Source organism: Pelodiscus sinensis, chromosome 2 (genome assembly GCF_052426305.1).
Source record: "Pelodiscus sinensis isolate ZL-2025 chromosome 2, ASM5242630v1, whole genome shotgun sequence".
Taxonomy (NCBI): domain Eukaryota; kingdom Metazoa; phylum Chordata; order Testudines; family Trionychidae; genus Pelodiscus; species Pelodiscus sinensis.
The window spans coordinates 109,375,091-109,394,506 of record NC_143053.1 but is presented as its reverse complement, the minus strand read 5'-3'; the positions used below and the strand labels follow the sequence as shown (position 1 = coordinate 109,394,506).

Genomic DNA, 19,416 nt, shown 5'->3' with positions numbered 1-19,416 from the left:
GTCTAGGAAACTTAGAGTGTCACAGCTAAATACAAGCTGGAACAAATCATTTATCATTAAGCAGCTAACACATATTTCAAGGGACCACTGAAGGTGAACTGGCCCATTAACATCCTTCCAGTAACAGCGGGAGCGGGGGGACATGAAGAAGGATGGTTGTTAGTTGTAGATTGTTGTAATAAGCCATAAATCCAGTGCGTCTGTTCAGTGATGATTTTTAGTGTCTAGCAAAGTTAATGAATTTAAGCTCCCAGGCTTGTCTTTTAAAAGTGCTGTGCAGGTTTCCTTTGAGGATGAGAACCGAGAGGTCAGATATAAAGAGTTCACGTTGTGGAAAGTGTTCACCCACAGGTGATAGGGTGGTTTTGCCTTTTATTGTTTTCCTGAGCATAGCAATTGTCTGGTTTCACCGACAGATTTGAGGTGGGGGCATTTAGTACCCTAAGTATGCTGAGGCACAACCACATATTCTGATAGGCATGTGTAGGTCCCATGGATTTTAAAAGGTGTCTTGTGGGATGTCTTATATTATTGTAGCACTGGAGATATGCCTGCAGGTTTTGTATCTGTTGCGCTGGTAGGATCTGGTGCTGTTTTGAGTTGGTTTGTCCTGATCTGTGAGGAGCTTGCTTCTGATGATGAGCTTGGGGAGACTGTGAAGTTGTTTGAAGGCTGGAAAAGGGGGGTCTCCATTGAGCATGGGTGGTAGCTCCTTGATGATTCCCTGTATGGGTTCCAGCAAGGAGCGCCAGGTAACAGCTAGGGATGTACTGTTGGGGAGGGGGAGGATTGTATTTCTGTATTGCAGTCGGTTCTCCTGGGGTATCAAGGAGAAGCTTGAGCTGCATGTGGAAGATGGAAAAACAATGGAGCATTTCAAGAGAGGAGAGGAGACATGAGCAAAGAGGTGGGAAGAGAAGATGAACTTGGTAGTGGCACTTTGAATAGGCTAGCAAGGGGAGGCCAGAGAAGTGGAGATTAACAAGCAATATGTTGGTGTTGGATTATTGACATAGAACAAAGGGCATCGTTGGAGAAAATGGAACGGGAGAAGCAGGATTTGGCAAGAGTTTACATGTGAGAGGAGAAGGAAGGAGGAGTTAACAGGGCAGCTCTTTTTCTCTGCATCAGATGTGGGGAACAGAAGCTTCTTAGGTTGGAAGTCTGTAAATCTTAAACCATTGTACAAGGAGGGTGAGTATCATTATATTTATTATTCAAATGGAGAAATGGAGACACAAAGAGATTAACTGGCCTGTATACGGTTAACTAACAGGTCAGTAGCTGAGCTGGGAATAAAACATCTCTTCTCTCTCCATCCTGTGCCCCAGCCACATTACTCTTCCTAGAGACATTCACTTGGTTGACATTTAGGAAAACACCAGAGTTGTGCTTTGAGTAGTGCCCGTGTTGGTGAATCTGCTTCAGGTGGGCATGTGTCCCTGCACTTTTGAGTGAAGATTTTTTTGAAGCAATGTCTGTTCTGCCTGCACATGCATCCTATCTCCTCCTGCCCCAGATATAGGGCTGCATGGGAGAATCGCCCTCAGTTCCTTCTCAAGCATCTTCAGATAGAGATGGAGTCTAGCTTTTGTCTGTCTGTTTTGTACCTCTTTAATACCTTTCTGGTTTTGTGCTGTAGATTGGCCAGTCTCAGAAGACTTGTTAATGCCCTTTTAATAAGGACAAACAGTACATTTTTTTTGTCCAGTGTAGTGACCCATAACTGTGTGTGTGCTAGGCACATACAGAAGTGGAGCAATATTTTTATATTTATGTTCTCTCTCTCCCTCTCTCTCCTTCTTTTCTCTTTCTACAGGTCAGCGTTGAAGTGTTGGTTGAATATCCTTTTTTTGTGTTTGGACAAGGCTGGTCGTCCTGCTGCCCTGAGAGAACCAGCCAGCTCTTTGATTTGCCATGTTCCAAACTCTCAGTTGGGGATGTCTGCATATCGCTTACTATCAAGAATCTGAAGAATGGCTCTATTAAAAAGGGCCAGCCCATGGATTCAGCTAGTATCTTGCTGAAGCACTCAAAGAATGACAGTCTAGCTGGAAGTAGACACAGGTATGTGGAGCAGGAAAATGGTATTAATCAGGGAAGTGCACAGATGTTATCTGAGAATGGTGAACTGAAGTTTCTGGACAAAATAGGATTGCCTGCAGCACCTTTGCTCACCAAATCAGAACCCAGCAAGCCCACGGTGACGAGGAAGAGGAGGTGGTCAGCCCCTGAAACACGGAAACTAGAGAAATCAGAAGAGGAACCACCTTTGACTCTTCCCAAGCCTTCTTTTATTCCTCAGGAGGTTAAAATTTGCATTGAAGGTCGATCTAATGTAGGCAAGTAAAGGCTGTTTGGGGAAAGGAAATTAGGCTATCCCTTGTCATTTTTATCCAGATTACTGTACTGTAGACTAAATAACCCAGTATTTACATGTTATCATCTTATTTTAGGTTTATGTTATAACCTTGTTGTTATAGTTGCAGCTGGTATTATGCAGGAGACAGGTGCATATGTTTTTCCACAAGTGTTTTGTCAGTGACTAGGTTTATTGAGAGCTACAGAAGGGGCAGTAAATGCTTCATGCACCCTTAGTGGAAATGAATGTGTTGTCATGGCTCCTGTTTTCTGTCACCTAGTGTAGAACAGACTCCAGCTGTTCTTTTTTGTGTGAGGTGATGAGAAGGGAACCATAGCGGAGGTAAAACAGCACTGCATGCATTATGTTGTGTTTCAGTCCCAAGGAGGAATTGCGGCTCCCTGGCTGGGTCATTAGGGGGTTCTCTCATGCCAAGAGAACTCTTAAGAACCCAAGACACAGACATTCTCAAAAAGGATCAGATAGTCTTTTAACACATTTTGCAATCAAACCAACTCTTAGTCAAGGCTCTACAGTATATATATTTTCCCCCATGGGGTCCAACTGCACTGAATTTTATTCATAAAGTGACTGCCACACACACATTTCTTTCAGCTTGTTGTGCAGTTCCGTTGCCAGAGTGTAATATTCATTAAGGTTCTACGCTTGCATTGTTACACTGCTAGTTTTTCTTAATGACAAAGCAGGACTGAAGGAAGCCTAAAGTTCTTTGGATCCCTAGCTAAGGGGCGACTCCTGGTTCTGAGCAGTGTTAGACAAACTGATCAGGTTATGCCATTGACATTTGCTTCCACAAGGTAGACGCGTACTGCCCCTTTGAGAGCACAGACATAAAATTGTTTGCATTTAGGTTGCAAATCTTTGTCTTTAACGCTAGTACTGTTTTTAGTTCATGACGATGGACAACTGGTGCCACTTTTTTCAAAATTCAGTGTGACACAAGGAACTGGACGTTGAAGATGAACGTAGAATGTCTTTAAGCACTTAAAATCCTGTTCACGCTTTCTTGTCGAGCATCCTGGTCTAACACTCAATAAGTACTGTATCTCACTTTAATCTGTTTGAGAAAAAAAAAGAATCTATTCAACACTGTTAACTACATATGACTATGTAGAGTTTTCTCACAAGCAAGATGTTGAAAGTTTTAATGTGGTTTCAAAGGGATGAATGTGAATTATTGAACTAGTATGTGACAGTCATTGTCCACAAAGGACTACTTAATAGGAGGCACTTTTAAAACTTTAATGCTTGAGAAAGAGTTAAAGGCATATGTGAGAGCTGACAGATAATAAAATAAGAGAGAGAGGAAAAAGGAAAGAGGAAAAAAATAATTGTCCAGTGTTTTTGAAAAAGATGGACTTTAAAGAATCTTGCAATTTGCACATCTTGAGTTTATCATTTGTGTGGTATTCCTGCAGTTTTTACCTAATAATGTTGTGGGGAAGGGAGGGGGACTGAGAGAGCATAAACAAATGTAGCAATTATTTACTAACCTGCCTAAGCTCTAGGCCATTTTATAAGGTTATGTTCCTTTTAAAGTTCAGTTTTGGTCTTTCTGCCATATGTGTCGCACAGAACCAGGTCCTAACAGGACATCTTGGAGAATTTTTCTTTCAGATACAGTGAGAGACTTTTCCAGAAAAGACATCTCTAGACATAAGCAGGTTTTTATATATATAAAAAAATAGCTGTTACCATTTTATTATTATTGCTGTTTTAATGACATTTTCCAGCTGAAATACAATCTAGATTTCAGCATTTGGTACAAAACAGCAAGCAGGAACGGGGGTTTCAGACAGCGAAGTCTTTTTTTGTTCCTGGTCATCTGAAATAAAGGTAGGGCCGGATCCTCAGAGGTGCTGTGCACCTTTGTTTCCTGTCAATGGGAGGTGCAAGTTATAAGCACTTCGGCTACGTCTAGACTGGCCCCTAATTCCGGAAAAGTCATGCAAAGCAGGTAAGTCAGAATAGGGAAATCCGCGGGGGATTTAAATATCCCCCGCGGGATTTAAATAAACATGTCCGCCACTTTTTTTCCGGCTTGGGGAAAAGCCGGAAAAAAGCGTCTAGACTGGCGTGATCCTCCGGAATAAAGCCCTTTTCCAGAGGATCTCTTATTCAAGTAGGAATAAGAGATCCTCCGGAAAAGGGCTTTATTCCAGAGGATCGCGCCAGTCTAGACGCTTTTTTCTGGCTTTTCCCCAAGCCAGAAAAAAAGCGGCGGACATGTTTATTTAAATCCCGCGGGGGATATTTAAATCCCCCGCGGATTTCCCTATTCTGACTTACCTGCTTTGCATGACTTTTCCGGAATTAGGGGCCAGTCTAGACGTAGCCAACAGGTCTGAGCAGAAGCCCATTGCACTCAGTCCCACTGGTTTCAGTGGGCTTTGGATCAGGCCTTCCATGATCAACCCCTTATATTACTATTACTTTTGTGATTGAGTTTGCATCCTTCAAGTACTTTTGAAGAAGGTGTACTAATAGGGAGAAGTAGTCTTGGGAAGTTCTTAATTAGAGATACGGTATAAAAAATGAACAAATTCCTTAAAAGTCTAATTTTCCCTCTCTCCTAAAATATAGTGTTTCCAGCTCCTTTATTTACAAAAAAAATCTGAAAACCCCCCCAGTTTTTTGGTTCTTTTATTCGTTACTTGAAATTTAGCTCACACCAGAACTAATTTATACCATTTTCTGGGGTGCACCAAAAACATTTAAATAACTTTAAAATAGCTTGAAACTTTTTCTTGAATTTCCTTCAGTTTTATTAACCTCTCAGCAGGCTACCAAATAGCTGAGCAGGTTCATTCTCACAGACACACTGCTTATCTAGTGCTGTACTTTTTTTTTTAACGATTCTGCTCAGAGAACTTGCTTAATCTTCCATATACTCCGCTCAGGGCACTTGCAATTTATTGTTGTTTTGTTTTGTTTTGTTTTTGTTATGTTTTAACCTTTGATGGTAAGAGGAATAGAAAGATGTGGGGCAGAATTAGATTTTAGTTCATGTTACTACCACTATATTCATAATACATATACTCAGAAAATCTGAAATAAAACCACACATGCATCTTTTTTTGGCTAATAAAGAAGCAGGGACTCTTAAACTGACTGGATCTATTCTACTAACACTAACAATAAACAAATAAAAAAAAGTTTGGAGCAATAGGAATGTATTAGTTCTGTGTTTGTATTTCAGATTTAGGAATTCTGAAATAATTGGTTCCATCCATGCAATTGTCCCTTTTTTTGTGCTTTTGCTTTTTTAGGATGTGCAATACTTTATGTGCCAACTTAGACCCACCCACGTGGTGGTAGCTAGATCTCACCCCCTCTTCCACTTTTACCTTGTTTGTTTTCCTTCACTGTTTTCTCTATCCCCCTCCTCCCTCCCCCCCCTCCAAAAAAAAGTGTTTTGGGCCTTATACCTCCCTTGATTGGAGACGCAGAATTTGTATGCCATTAGCAGGTAGGGCACAAATGGCTGGGTGGCACTGGATGGTCCTTATTCTTTCAAATGTACGTCCCTGGCCTCTACAATATAAAGAGGAAGATCCAGAAAAAGGCTTAGTGGATGGTGACCCACACCGAGATTTTTAAGGGAGAGAGAGGGTAAGAATTTTGTGAATGTGAGGGACCTGTAAATTGCAAACAGTTCAGTCATGAGTAAATAACATTGTCTCGTACATGAGCGAAAGCAGCCTTCTACAGCATCATCAGTGTCATTTTTCTCTTCAATCTATGCCTGTAACTGTTACTTTATATATATATGTAAAGTATGTGACATATGTATATTATATTTGCACATGTATATGAATGTTACCATCTGTTTGATGTGCAATGTGGGGGAAATTCACCCCTGTGCAAAAAGCCAGCACAAAGCCTATACACCACTAATATCCCAAACTGGTGCAGTAACTTGGTACTGCCTCTCTGTAGAGGAGTGGATTTCACCCCTAAATGGACAGAAAGTGGTGTCTACTTTCAGTTGGCTGAATCTGGTTTGCCTGCTGACATCTGGAGTTTGGCTGCAGTTGCAGTGAACTGACAGGCCCACAGCCCTTATTCACATGAGTAAATCCTTAATCCAGTGTGGCGAGTTGCCCCATTGATCACTCAAAGGAGTAAAGGTATTGTCTGCACTGCCTCAGCATAGCTACAGATTAGCAAGCTGTGCCACACCATAGTGTACACACATCCTACAGGGATGGAAAGGGGGTTTCTGTTAGTGTAGTGAATCCACTTTCTGGCATGTGGTGGCCAAATCAGTGGAAGAATTCTAGCCACATCTACACTGGGGGTTAGATCGACCTAACTAGCATTCAGGAATTTTTCATGGCCCTGAGCAACATCACTAGCTCAATTAATTTTTAAATATAGACCAAAATTGGGCTTGAGGTGCACGATGAAAATAACAATCACAGGCATAGAAATATTTAGCTGAGTTTGGTGTAAAAGGATTAGTCATGTGCCTCTGTACAGTGTCCACTTTGCAATATTAACTGACAAGTCTTTTTTTTTAATGTACCAGACCTGTTTAGTTTACAATGAAATGCATACAATCACTAAGAAATTTAGTCAGGGCAAAAGAAGAAAATAAACAAGAACCTCTTTATAGGGATTTCTAAAAAACCAATATCTCTCTATCTAATGACTGTTCCTTATAGTGTTTAACTTAGGCATCGTTTCAGTTTGTCTGGGCCACATCATGGGGAATTTGGAGTTTGATGTCACTTACCTCATGTCCTTTAGATGAAACCCTAATTGGATTTTTGTTTGAACTATTTAATGATTTTGTACATGGTTGCTTTGGGGTTTTTTTGTTTGTTTTTTTTAATATATGTTTGGGTGGGGTGGGGAAATTCTGCTTTTTAACCCTGTCGTCACTTCGTTAAACCATTGTTCTGTTATTTGTTCAGCACCAGGAAGTGACATCACTGTTCTTGTTTCCCTAAAGCAAGGAACATTTAGAAACCTTTCACACCTCTTACTCAGGGATGGGGCTGGCGTACGTGTGGTACACTGATGTGACCAGAAGCAGCACTTTTACTGCTCTGGAGTAGGGATGTACAATTTCAAGGACAAGTTTGGATTTCCTGCATCTCATGGATTAACTTTGTAGATATCACATAGATTGCAATACAAAGCAGCAGATTCAAAGTGAACCATAGCTGTTGGTTACCATGAAACTTATTCATTGTACAGGGACTGATTTTACCTAAATATATTGTCGATATTAAAAAAGGAAATGATGAAATCCTGTTAAACAGGTGACTATTAAAAATGGAAAAAATGCTTCAGGGAGAAGAAATCTTAACTATGTTTAAAACACTAATAGTGTTATTTCACTAGCATTCACTAGGGTTCTTAATGCCATTGGCACTAGGCCACAGTTTTGCAAACCCTTATGCACAGGCTTAACTTTAAGCATCTGATTAGGCCTATTGAAGGCAGAGGGACTATACATTAGCTTAATATTAATTACATGTTCTGTACAAGTGTTTACCGAAAGTAGTGGCTGGATCATCTGGAGCCAGATTCTGATCTTAGTTACAACAGCTGTGCATTTGGAGTGATCAGTGGCGTTAATGCAGATTTGCTTGGGTGTAACTGAGATAAGAATCTGTCCTGCTGTTGGCTCTTCTATTATGAAATATACTCAGAAATGACAAAGTTCAACCTGCACTCTTTTAAATAATCTTCTTCTTTTCGCATGACTTCAGAGAGTAACACATAACAGCAGAGTCCAGTCTGTGGAACTACCCAGTGTTGATGTGAAAAGCAAAGGAAATTTAGCATTGTGGTCAGTGTATTTCTTTTCTTGGCGTTTTTTTCTAAATCCCCAAAACCCTGAAATAAAAAAAATAAGAGTCCACACATAGAGGGGGGGAGGGTGTATATACATGTGTGTGCATGCACACACACTTATTTATATACATATATATATATTAATATAAAAGCAAATGACTTATGTCTAGTTGATTTCCTAGCCTTTCCAAGGACAGTGTTGTATTTTCTGTTGTTAAGGAAATTCCAAACAAGTTGCACACCTCTACTCCAGAGTTAATTTCTTTTACATAGACGACCTCGCTTCAGATGTGTTACCTTACTGATAGGATCTTTTCTTGTAGCACTATACCTTGTGGAAATATTTTTTGATGTAAACCTAATTTGAGATGCTTACAAAAAAACTTTTTGAAGCACTCACATTGAGGAGTACAGGTAATGTTTTAAAAAATTGCACAAAAGAAAAATGAATGTTGGAATGATTCATTCAGTGTTTGAAAAAGAGATGGATCTGTTGAAACAGTGTGTTTCATACCTTGTTTGTAAAAAAAAAATTTTTTAAAGTACAAAAGCAGAGAAAGGTTGAAAGTTACATGTTTTTTGTATATAGAAACTGTCACGTTTAGATGATCTGATTTGTATTGGCTCTGGACAGGAAGAATTATTATTTACAAGGCTCTTAAAGAACAATTATGTTCAAATTTCTGTTCATATCACATAAATCCCAATGCTGGGGAAGGGGGGGAACGCTTCACACTGTTTGTTCCTATGCCGAAAATATATCTTAAAGCATCTTTTGTAGTTTAGATTCTGAAACCATTGTAACTTCTTTACTCCCTCTGAGACGATATACTACATTTTCAGCACTTCCTGTTCGGATCAACCCAAAGACTATAACTTGAACAAGAAGTGTTTATAACAAGGGATCCTAGCTTACCAGTAAATAAAAGAGGAATATCAAACGAGACATGGCCTTTTGTGTACACACACCTTCCCACCTCATTTAAACAGGGGGTAAAGACGTGAATTTCAGCTTTTCCAGAGGTGCTCTGGTCTTGGACTGGTTCTTTCTCATTTGATTTAGAGATCCGTGTCATTCAGAAGCCAAAATAAAAGAATCCTGTAGCAATTTCCGAGGAAAGGGCCCTTTCCTTGGACAAAGGTCAGTTGGACAGCTGGAAGCCTACACACAGCGGGGATAAACAGTTAACTTTCAGAACCCTTCTCTCCCTCCCCTGACATCCTGTAACACAAGCTTCAGTTCTGATACCTAATGGTCACATGGGGGAAAATAATTACCAAGTTAGAATGACCCCTGGACACCCAAAAGAATGGCCCCAAATGTATTAGGATGAAGTACATTCAGCCAATAAATAGTTATGCAGTAACAGTCTAAGATTTCTATAGTTTTACTCATCATTATCTTATAGGACTCAAGTCTTCCACTGAGAATTAATTGGAGGCTTCATCCAAGGTTGGCTTTTTTTGTTGTTCATTTGTTTGTTTCTATTCTTAGTGGTCAAAGCTCCTGTGCCCTTTCCCTTGACCCTGCTGCAGGCATGCATTGGAAGTGTTGTTTGCATTAATCCTCACTCATTCTGAACCTGTTAAAGCTGTCCAACTGGGTTTTATGAAAAAGCAGCAGCCAGCTAGATCTGGCCCCTCATGTTTGCTTTAAAAATAAAGAGTCTGAAGATTCTGGCTCTAGTGAGAGAGCCACATACATACTCTTGCTCTTTCCAGTTGTAGTCGGTAGTTGTTGGATTGCTGTAACTGGATGCAAGTGGTTAAATTATTGTCTTCTGTCTGGCCCTTTGGCTACTTAGCAAAGTTACTAATCTTATTAAGGCAGCAGGTATAACTTTTTGCAGACCGCTAGCATTCACTAATGTATGTATTTCTGTCTTTGGCTTTCTTAAATATTAACTTTGTGAACACTGTTCTCTTGGCAGTGCTTAAAAAGGGGAATTTCTTACCTTTTCCACTCAAATTAGCTCTTGAAAATAATTTCGTAGTAGCAGTGTCACAGTTTTCCACAGCCAGCAGGCTTGGATTGGCCAACTAGCCATGGTCTTTGAGGAAAGTCCTCATGCGGGTAAGTTTAGTGATTCTACAGTACATCTCTAAGGAGTGCATTGATTGGTATTTATGAAGAGGGTTGTTGCAAATCACACTTCCAGTGTTGTGCCTAATGTCGGCCCAGAAAAAGGGAAAATGCAGCTTTGTATCGAGGAGAAATCTAGCTGACATGGCCAGTACAAAGGAGAAATAGGGAGGGAATAATGTTTTGCACCTTAATGAAAAGAGGAGAAAATTTTAAGTGCATACAGACATAGTTAAGAGCTTTTATTGTGACAGGAGAACTTTTTTCCATATGCGTGCATACTCTCTGTAATTCCAGTGTAAAATATTGTACTTGCACTAGCTTTTTTAAAACAAATATTAAAAAAATGGAAGAATTCATATTCTATTTTCTAATGGTGGTGTGTCTATTTGTAGGATACACTCGCGTCTGTTTATTGAATTTTATGGTCCCTTTCTTTGATGGTGCTTGCAGGTTTTCTAGGTAGAAATTATTTCATTATTATAATAAAACAATGTTTGATTCAAAATTTGAACAAAATTGTTTTAAAGAAACTGTCTGTATACCAGTACAAGTTTATTGTTTCAGTATACTCGTACTAATAAAATAACAGTGCCAATTGCAAATGTGTGTCTGTCTTTATGTGTTAAGAAAGAATGAGACAGGTTTCCTGTGAAAGAATAATTTGTCCATTTAATTTCCCCCTCTTCGGATTTAGCTTCAGCCACAAGTTTTTATGAAGGCTGTTTTTATCCATGATGCACTATACATAGATGTTTGCACATTGCCACATACAGCATATAATCCTAGCCAGTCCACCCGAGTGAAGCCATGTATTTCATAACACAACAGTCAAGCTGCACCACATGATCAGTTTAAATGAGCAAGTTTGTCATGGCAGATGCATTCTGTGCACAGTTGTGCTACAAATGAGGAAAGAAGGTAGTTATTCCTAATCCTGTCATCTGTGGTGCATGGAGAGGTACACAAATGTTTAAAACTCTTTTCAAAAGACTTAATTCATGGTTTTGAAAATGATCACAAACAGTATTTTTTGCATAGGAGCTTTGAGCTATTTATTACGTATGTTTGGAAATGTTATCCATCTCAATGGCGTAATAACTGATGCTCTGATGTCACAGCCAGAGGACAGGCCAAAATGGCCGAATGAATAAAAAAGAACAAAGTTTAAGGCAGACAAGGAAAAAAAACACCTCATTACTAGTCGGCAAGGCTGACTGCATTTAGGGTACGTCAGCAGAGATAGTCATGCTACAGGGTAGCAGTATCGTGAGTTTATTCAAAATTCTTAACCAACCCCGAATGAGAATAGGTTGCTTCTAGACTGGGAAAACAAGTGTTTTCCTGCAGGTGGGCTTTAGCGGTGCAGTCACACTGCCAATCAAGAAAAGCCAAATCTGTAGCGTCTCTGAAATCAGCAGCAAAATTCCCATTGACTCCAACAGCACAGGACTTGGCCTAACTGGCCATCAGATTTTGGCAAGAGACACCTGATTCAGCTCACAATTAGACTGGTGAAAATCAGGAGCGACTCCACTGAAGTCAGTGGATTTAGATAGGGAAACTAGTCTGAGAGAGAACTGGGCCCGGCTGGTGTTTCAGACCACAAGCGCTCATGGATTAAAAAAAGAATACCAATGCTGGTTTCATACTGCGTCTTGGAAAACACGCAAAAGTTCTCATCTTTCCCCATCCTCAACAAACTTCCCCAAGCCCTGCTGGAGCTACCACTGTACACAACACCTCACAGCAGCAAAGGTAAAAGCTGATGCTTATCCACCCATCGGGAGGGGAGAGGCACAGAACCATGCTAGTCATATGGTGCTTTCCAGAACCACGCTAAGAATGCTGAGGGAGTGGGATGAGCACGCTGTGTACCTCTTCTTAGCACAGATTATCCTCACCCACAAGCCCAGCACATTCACTGACCACAGAGCCCTGTCAGCCCACAATACCTTGGGACTGTGGTTTAATCAGATTTGTTTCTTACTTCCTTTATTGCTTTTAAAAAATATGTCATGTTAGCTACACCTTGATAGAGCCACTGGGCCAAATTCTAACTTTCCTCTTGTGCACTGAAGTCAGTGGTGTTGCAAGGGTGCAGAAAGCAAGTTAGACTTTGACCCTGTGTCATGGGAGAGGGAAGGTCTTTTGGAGGCTGGCCCAGTAGCAGTCCATGAAGTGCAGCACAGGGCTAAGCTGCTGGGAAAGACACTAGAAAATAGAGAATCTTATAAAAATGATCAGGTGAGGTAGCTCAAGTCAATAGCTTTGGGGCCTAATCCTGCCTGGTGTGGCATCCCCTCAACGTCCAGTGAATTCAATAAGAGTTTGGCCTCTTAACTGGCATGGAGGAGGAGCTGGATCCATAGGCTTTGAGGGCACTTGTCACCTCACCAGACTTGGACCTGAGTTAGCCTCAGGCCAATCTCTTTGTTCCCCTTTCAAATGTGTGGGCTATAGACCTCCGTATCTGTACAAGGGGCATTGCGAAAGGAGCCATCTGACTGAAGAGGTCCTCTGAAGAAACACCCACTTGAACCACATAGGGTGGGCCTCAGCCAGTTAAACTGCTCTACACAGCTGGCTGCCTTCTTTGCCTTGTTTCCCTTTCCTTCAAAACAGCTGCTGGTTACCAAGCTATTAAACATAATGCAATATCACTGTGATGGCTTCTTTTGTCCCAGCACCACATATAACCAGGTTCTTAAAGCTATGGGTATGTCTGCTCTGCAGCTGGGTGGCATGAGTTCTACTGCGGGCAGAAAGATTTGTGCTAGCTCAGCGGGAGCCAGTGTTCCCACTAAGCTGCACAAGGCTCAGGGCTCCGTGCACGGAGCTGACTGGGCAGGGTTAATTAATCACCTGTGAAGCTGTGTTGCCCTGCAGCTTAGCGGGAACACTGGGGCTATGTCTATACTGGCACTTGTGCAAGAACTCTTGCACAAGAACACGTCCACACTGCCATGTGCTTTTGCACAAGAGCATCCATGGCAGTGTGGACGCTCTCTTGCGCAAGAAACCCCTGCTGCAGAACCACACTGACCTCTTGCACAAGAATTCTTGTTACACTTACACTATTCTTTTTTTACACTTGTTAGAAAAGAGCATAGCTCTTGCGCAACAAGCCCTCTCTTACCACGCTTTACTGTAAAACTTCCTGCGCAAGAGCAGGCGGGCAGTGTGGACGTGTTCATGCACAAGAACCTGCCAGTGTAGACATAGCCTGGCTGAGCTAGTACACTACACATAGCCGAGTGGATGTGGCAGCATGGACTAGCCCCCAGACTCCAAGCCCACCCAAATCCCTGGTTCTAAGCTTGGGTGGCTATAGCCACACAGGTATCTTTAGCTCACAGTTTCAAGCTGAGCTAGTATAAGTGTTTAACCATGCTGGACATCGCACCTTCCAGCTGCAGTGGGTATGTACCCTATAGCACCTCATTGTTTACTGGTGTGATGACCCTTATGTAGTCTGTCACACCTGTGCAAAGTGGATATACAATGTCACCAAGTCCACATGGCTGAATTTTACATACTGTTTGCACAGGAGTAACTGACTCCATAACGGCCATGGCAATGGAAAATCAAAGAGTTTTCACTGTGGAAAAGGAATTCCAAAGTGTCAAAGAACTGTTTTTTAAATGTGCATAGATTTTTAAAAATGTAATACATTATTTCATTTCATTTGTAAACATATCCTAAACAACCTATAAAACCAATAGCATCCTTCAACCTGGAAGCATCTACGGGACAGCCACACTTTTGCAGTATGAAGGCACAAGTATGGAAATGCACCAGTGGTATGAGTATAAATTTAGTATAACCTCATTCCTTGAAGTAGTTTTGATATACCTGTATACAAATACACTATTCTTAGGGGTATGTGGCAGGTGCAGGAGAAGGAAGCCATTCTACACTTAGCTATACCCATGTACAGTCTAAGTAACCTCATAGATTTTAGCGGAGTTACTCTGGGTTTGCATCAGCTTAACTGACAGCAGACTTTGGACAAGAATATTTTTAAAACTTATTTTCAGTAAACCATTTGGCTGCCTTTTTAGAGTTCATGACATAAATTCCAGCTTCAGAAGAAAAGTTAATTAGCAGGGCCTAGGAGCCTGGTTCTCTTTTACACTTAGGTGTCCTCACACCACTCTGGCAATGTAAATGTAACCTATGCCCTCTTTAAAGCCGGGATAATACCAGAATACCAGACTAGAGTCTTATTGTAATGGGGAATCAGGTCCACAATGTTCAATGGAGAACATTTAACATTTTATTGTAAACCCTCTGTCTTCTGCCATTCAGATGAAGGATCACCTATGCTTTTCCCATTATGCATAATCCTAACCATCGGTGACTGATTTGAGGACTAAATTTCTTACTTAACATGTTCCATTGGATTGATCCTCCTTTAGCTTTGCTAAACAACAAAGAATACTAGAATAATTCCATTTGCTTTCCTGCCCATCCCTCTTCTCAGAGGTCACAGTTTTGCATGCCAAAGTCTATATCTTTCCAATGAAGGGGTGAAAAGACTCTGAAGATCTGTACAGATAGCTCAGTAACACACATTAAAGTAAGGGGGAAGTCATTAATTCATTGGTATACACACTAATAACATTTATCGTAATTAATTACTATGGTATTCCTGGCACTTTAACATGCACTTCCAAAGAAATATCACTGTGATTTATCTATCTATTCATTAGTCTGTCATTAGTTTATTAAAGTGTTGCCCAGAGTCTAAAATATTCATTATTGCCTTCATAGCAACTTCTTTAACTCAAGATCAGACAACTGGCTTCTTGCAGCAAGTCTTCAGCTGGTCTCTATTACAGGCTGCATTTTGCTCTCAGCTATACCTGTGACTTTAAAAAGTTGCGCCAGAGTAACAAAGGGATGGATTTGACCCCTTTGGCCTGACTGACCACACCTAGCTCCATGTGTAATCATTTCTACACCTAGGCAAAGTGAGCGTGTATTTGTAATAGGGATGTAAAAGTGTAACTGTTTAAACAGTTGACCAATAAGCATCAGCTTATCAATTTGTTACGTTTACATGCTGGCTTCATGGGAGCAGGGCTGGCAGGAGCTGCTGGCCCCGCTCCCAGGAAGCTGGCTTCACTTCAGGCCCCCAGCTGCCAGCCCCACTCCTGGGGAGCAGGCTGCACTGCAGGTTCTGCAGCATAAAGCTTATATGTAAGCTTTATACCATAGAACCTGCCACAGCATGTGTAACTACTAGGATTTTTAGCAGTTACATGGTTACATTTTTAAAATCTCTCATTTGTAGTCGCTCTGTGTCGGCTGAAATAATTATGCAAAGTGCAAATCTATGCACAATCAGGCTGTCCCACGTTGAGTGTTGCTGGGTGTCTACAGCTTCATATTCAGAGATTATGTTAAAAACAGGACCCCTGAAAATCTGAGGATTGCACCCACCAACAGTCATTACACTGTTAAATGTTCTGGGTAGGAGGAGGAAGCACTCGCTGCATTATAAAGCCAACATCTATAGAAAGGTAAGTCCATTAATACATGGATTTAAATAAAAAAGGCCTTAAAAGGCATATGAAATGCCCTTGATATAGCTCCAGCATTTTTAACATCACAGTAAAAGCGCAGCAACAACCTTGGGTCATTCTGCCATTGCTCCTGTTTAGTCTGTGGGCCAGCATCCTGACAGTATAGCTCTAAACTTCTGCCATTTGAAAGGTCAAAAAGTATGGCTTTGATCTTTGGTTATACAGATCAACTTACTAAACCTTTTTCCCTCTCAGCCTCCAGTTCCTAGAGCTGACAGTGCTGGAGCAATGCTAGCCAGAGGTTGTGGGAAGGTTTTAAAACTTGGTAACAGTGACAGATGTCTGAGGAGGCTAATTCACTGAAAATGAAGGTTTCTTGGTCAGAGGAAAAAATTAAAGGTGAACAAATAGATTTAAAACAAATGTGACTTTAAAAGGTGAGGCTATTGTATCTTGAACCAAAAGAATTCTACATGGCACCAAGTTTGATGGCATTTCCTTCTGCTTAACCCTGTCGCCAGCAACAACTGACCCACCTGCTTCCACAGCCTGAGGGGTTTGGCCCCATGAAGCTCAAAAACAAAACACAGAGGAAGTGCGGAGAGGCAGCAGACACGTTTTGCAGGTCCAAGTCTTTGGTTAAGAAAACACCTGGCTGTGCTGCTGGGTGACCCGGATAAACGTTGCTCTCCTGCTCAGCTCTTTGAGCTTGGCGGCCCCCACATAGGTGCAGGTGGATCGCAGCCCCCCGAGGATATCGAGGATGGTGGTTTCCACATCCCCTCTGTAAGGCACTTCCACAGTTCTGCCCTCCGAAGCCCTGCACACAGGAAGTAGAGGAATTAGTGGGAGTAGCGTAGAATGAATGTGTCAACACTCAGCACGTTATCATTTTAAAGAACTTTGTGCTCTTACTGATTGCTGCCCGTTCCTGCCTAGTGGTGAAAGGTTCTGCAGTGCCCTCCACCAAAGCCGTGAAAAGGAAGTGAATGCTTCTGGCAAATGCCCAAACAATGCCTGAGCGCACTATAGGCTTGATCCTCCTGTCACTATTGATGCAGAAATTCTGTTTACATAAATGGGGCTAGGTCTAGACTGCGCCTGTTTTGTGCAAAAAATATGCAAATGAGGCGAAGCATGGACTATGGCTGTGCCTCATTTGCATAATTAACTAGGCTCTGTTTTTGCACAAGAGGCTTTTGCGCAAAAAGGAGCCACTACACGGCTCCTTTTTGCACAAAACCCCCCTCTTGCGTAACAGCCGTTCTTCCTGAAAAAAATGCAGAAGAATGGCTCTTTTGCAAGAGGGGGTTTCTGTGCAAAAACAGAGCCTCATTAACTATGCAAATGAGGCATGGCGATATTCCACACTTCGCCTCATTTGCATATGTTTTTGCACAAGAGGCTATAGTGTAGACATAGCCTGGGAACTTTGCCGCAGGACTGTAAGATTGAGCCTTATCCTCAGAAGACAGGCCAAGGCAATGTTTAAAAAAACTGGGCCTAATCCTCCACTGGTATAAACTGGTGTAGCTTAAGTGATGTACCAGACCACGTGCTTAATTTGCGCCTGGCACTTCTATGTTTGGCAGGTCAGCACCCCAGCACCTCTGGGCTTGCTACATCACCATGAAAGTAAAGAAATGGCTGAAGGCCCAGCACCTCTTTCATTACAAACTAAGGACTGAACATAGCTACCCCCATAGACATCAGCTGAGGGTGTGTCCCATGCCTACGTCGCACCAGAAGTATGCATGGTATATTACAGAACAGATAAAGGCATCTCTGCCAGGAGAGACTACAATGTACCCGATCAATTGTGCAATTCTAATTTACACCACAGGGGGCTTACTTGGATGAAAGCAGAATCCAAGCTATTCCAACAGGGCAGTTTGCAGAAATACTTTATGTGCTGTAAATTACTTCCATTCCTGGCAAACGTCCTGCTCTGTCTTTCAAAGCAGGTTTTCCCCCTTCAGGAGGAAAAAGATTTTGAAGTTTTTGGGCTTAGGTTAGGGAAGAATCTGGCCTTGTGATTTTCTCATCTATCCCTCCTGCCTCACTATCCCACCCTTTGCAGTTCCTGCTGCAGGGGCGGCTCCATGAGCCTAGGCGGTCGCTTAGGGCGCCGCCGGCCCGGGGGCCCGATGATGACGTCACGGCCATTGACGGCCGTGCAGGCGGGGGGGCCGATCATGCCTTCCGCCTGGGGCGCCAGCTGCTACAGCCAGCCTTGGGCTGCTCCTGCCCTGCTGTAATGAGATGCCCCCACATGTCAGCTGATCTTTGTGTTCCTTGGAGTAAGATGACTGCAATGCGAGGAAACATCTTCTTTGGGAGCAAGGCAGAGGGGCTAAGAATGTGGATTATCCTGTGACCTTGGAAATTGGATCTTGTGCTGTAAAGTGGTTGGAAAGCTTCATTTGTGTCCAAAAGCATAAAGACACTTCGTAGATAACTTGTTCAAAGAATGATCAAGCAGCAGTTGTTTATATAGCGTGCTCAGTTACAGCCAGAGAGTGCAACCCTGTGTGTTCTGGACAATATTTTACTATTTGTTAGGGCTTGGGATTGGGTCTCTCTTAAAAAAGGGAGGTCTAAGATCATTAATTCAAATACACTCAGGATGTAACACCTCCAAAGAGCTACCACTAGCTAGAAGAAAGTTAGCATATATGTGGTCAAAATGGATTTTCCAGGGACAGCTAAGGACATGTCTAAACGGCCACTTTACTTTTCTGCAACTTTCTGGCTTGGGGATGTTAGGGGGGAAAAAAACCACACACACCCAGAGCACAGCAAGGTACAGTACAATAAAGCACCAGTGTAAACAGGCTCAAAATGCTGGGAGCTACACTTCTCATGTAGGTGGTCTCCATAGAGCACTGAGAGAGCTCTCTCCCAGTGCTGGTACCAAGACCACTCTTTCATTTTAACGCCCTGCCGCAGCATATTTTAAGTGTAGGCCTGAGGAAGAAAGGCTATTTAACCAAAACTCGTGTTTAAAATGACTCGGGACCCTCTTTCCGCCCAAGCAAATGCAGAACCTCTGGCCCAAGCAAGAAATACCCCCATCAGGAGGGAGATGTGGGTCTCCCTGCAGGAGAGGTGATAGCTAAGGAACCAGGAGCCTAGCGCTGTTACCCTTGGTGTACCATGAGGTGGACGTGCAGGTGTAGTTACTCTGAACTGTGACAGGGTTCTCAAGGTAGAATTTTCAATTTTGAGAGCATAAAGCCACACTCAGGCATCTCAATATGTGGCCTGATTTTCACAGATGCTGAGGACTCCCAGGAACTTGAATAGAAGCTGCGAGGCTCAGTGCTTCAGAAAATCAAACCACTTCTGTTGATGCCGCAAGACAGACTGACAGTTGGGATTTTTGAAAGTGTCCAAGGCACCCACTGCCGGCTGCATTTCAATAGATTTGGGGTAGCAGTTCCCTCTGGTGTCTTTGAAAACCCTAAGCAAGCCCCTGCCTTTAGGCACCCATCATTAAAAATGCTTGGGTTAGTCTGGATACTCCCTAGAGACAGCACACCAGGCCAGATCTGGCCATGGGCTAGGCTCTGTGATACCTCAGTGGAGTGAGTTTAGCTTTACACTTATGT

The 19,416-nt window shown here is 42.1% G+C and overlaps 2 protein-coding genes across 22 annotated transcripts in view; one reads left to right on the top strand and one right to left on the bottom strand.

Annotated features, from left to right (window-relative positions):
• The window catches only part of ATXN1 (ataxin 1), a 291,336-nt gene extending 286,969 nt beyond the window's left edge, over positions 1-4,367 (top strand). For all 20 annotated transcript variants that reach the window (XM_075921210.2, XM_075921216.2, XM_014579569.4 and 17 more), the window contains one exon: positions 1,820-4,367. In XM_075921210.2, coding sequence (XP_075777325.1) covers positions 1,820-2,350 — 531 coding nt within the window. In that variant the 3' untranslated portion in view covers positions 2,351-4,367. The remainder of the gene's footprint in view (positions 1-1,819) is intronic.
• Positions 4,368-10,501: 6,134 nt separating this feature from the next.
• The window catches only part of GMPR (guanosine monophosphate reductase), a 52,457-nt gene continuing 43,542 nt past the window's right edge, over positions 10,502-19,416 (bottom strand). For both annotated transcript variants that reach the window (XM_075921203.2, XM_014579573.4), the window contains exon 9: positions 10,502-16,625. In XM_075921203.2, the coding sequence (XP_075777318.1) occupies positions 16,445-16,625 (181 nt within the window). In that variant the 3' untranslated portion in view covers positions 10,502-16,444. The remainder of the gene's footprint in view (positions 16,626-19,416) is intronic.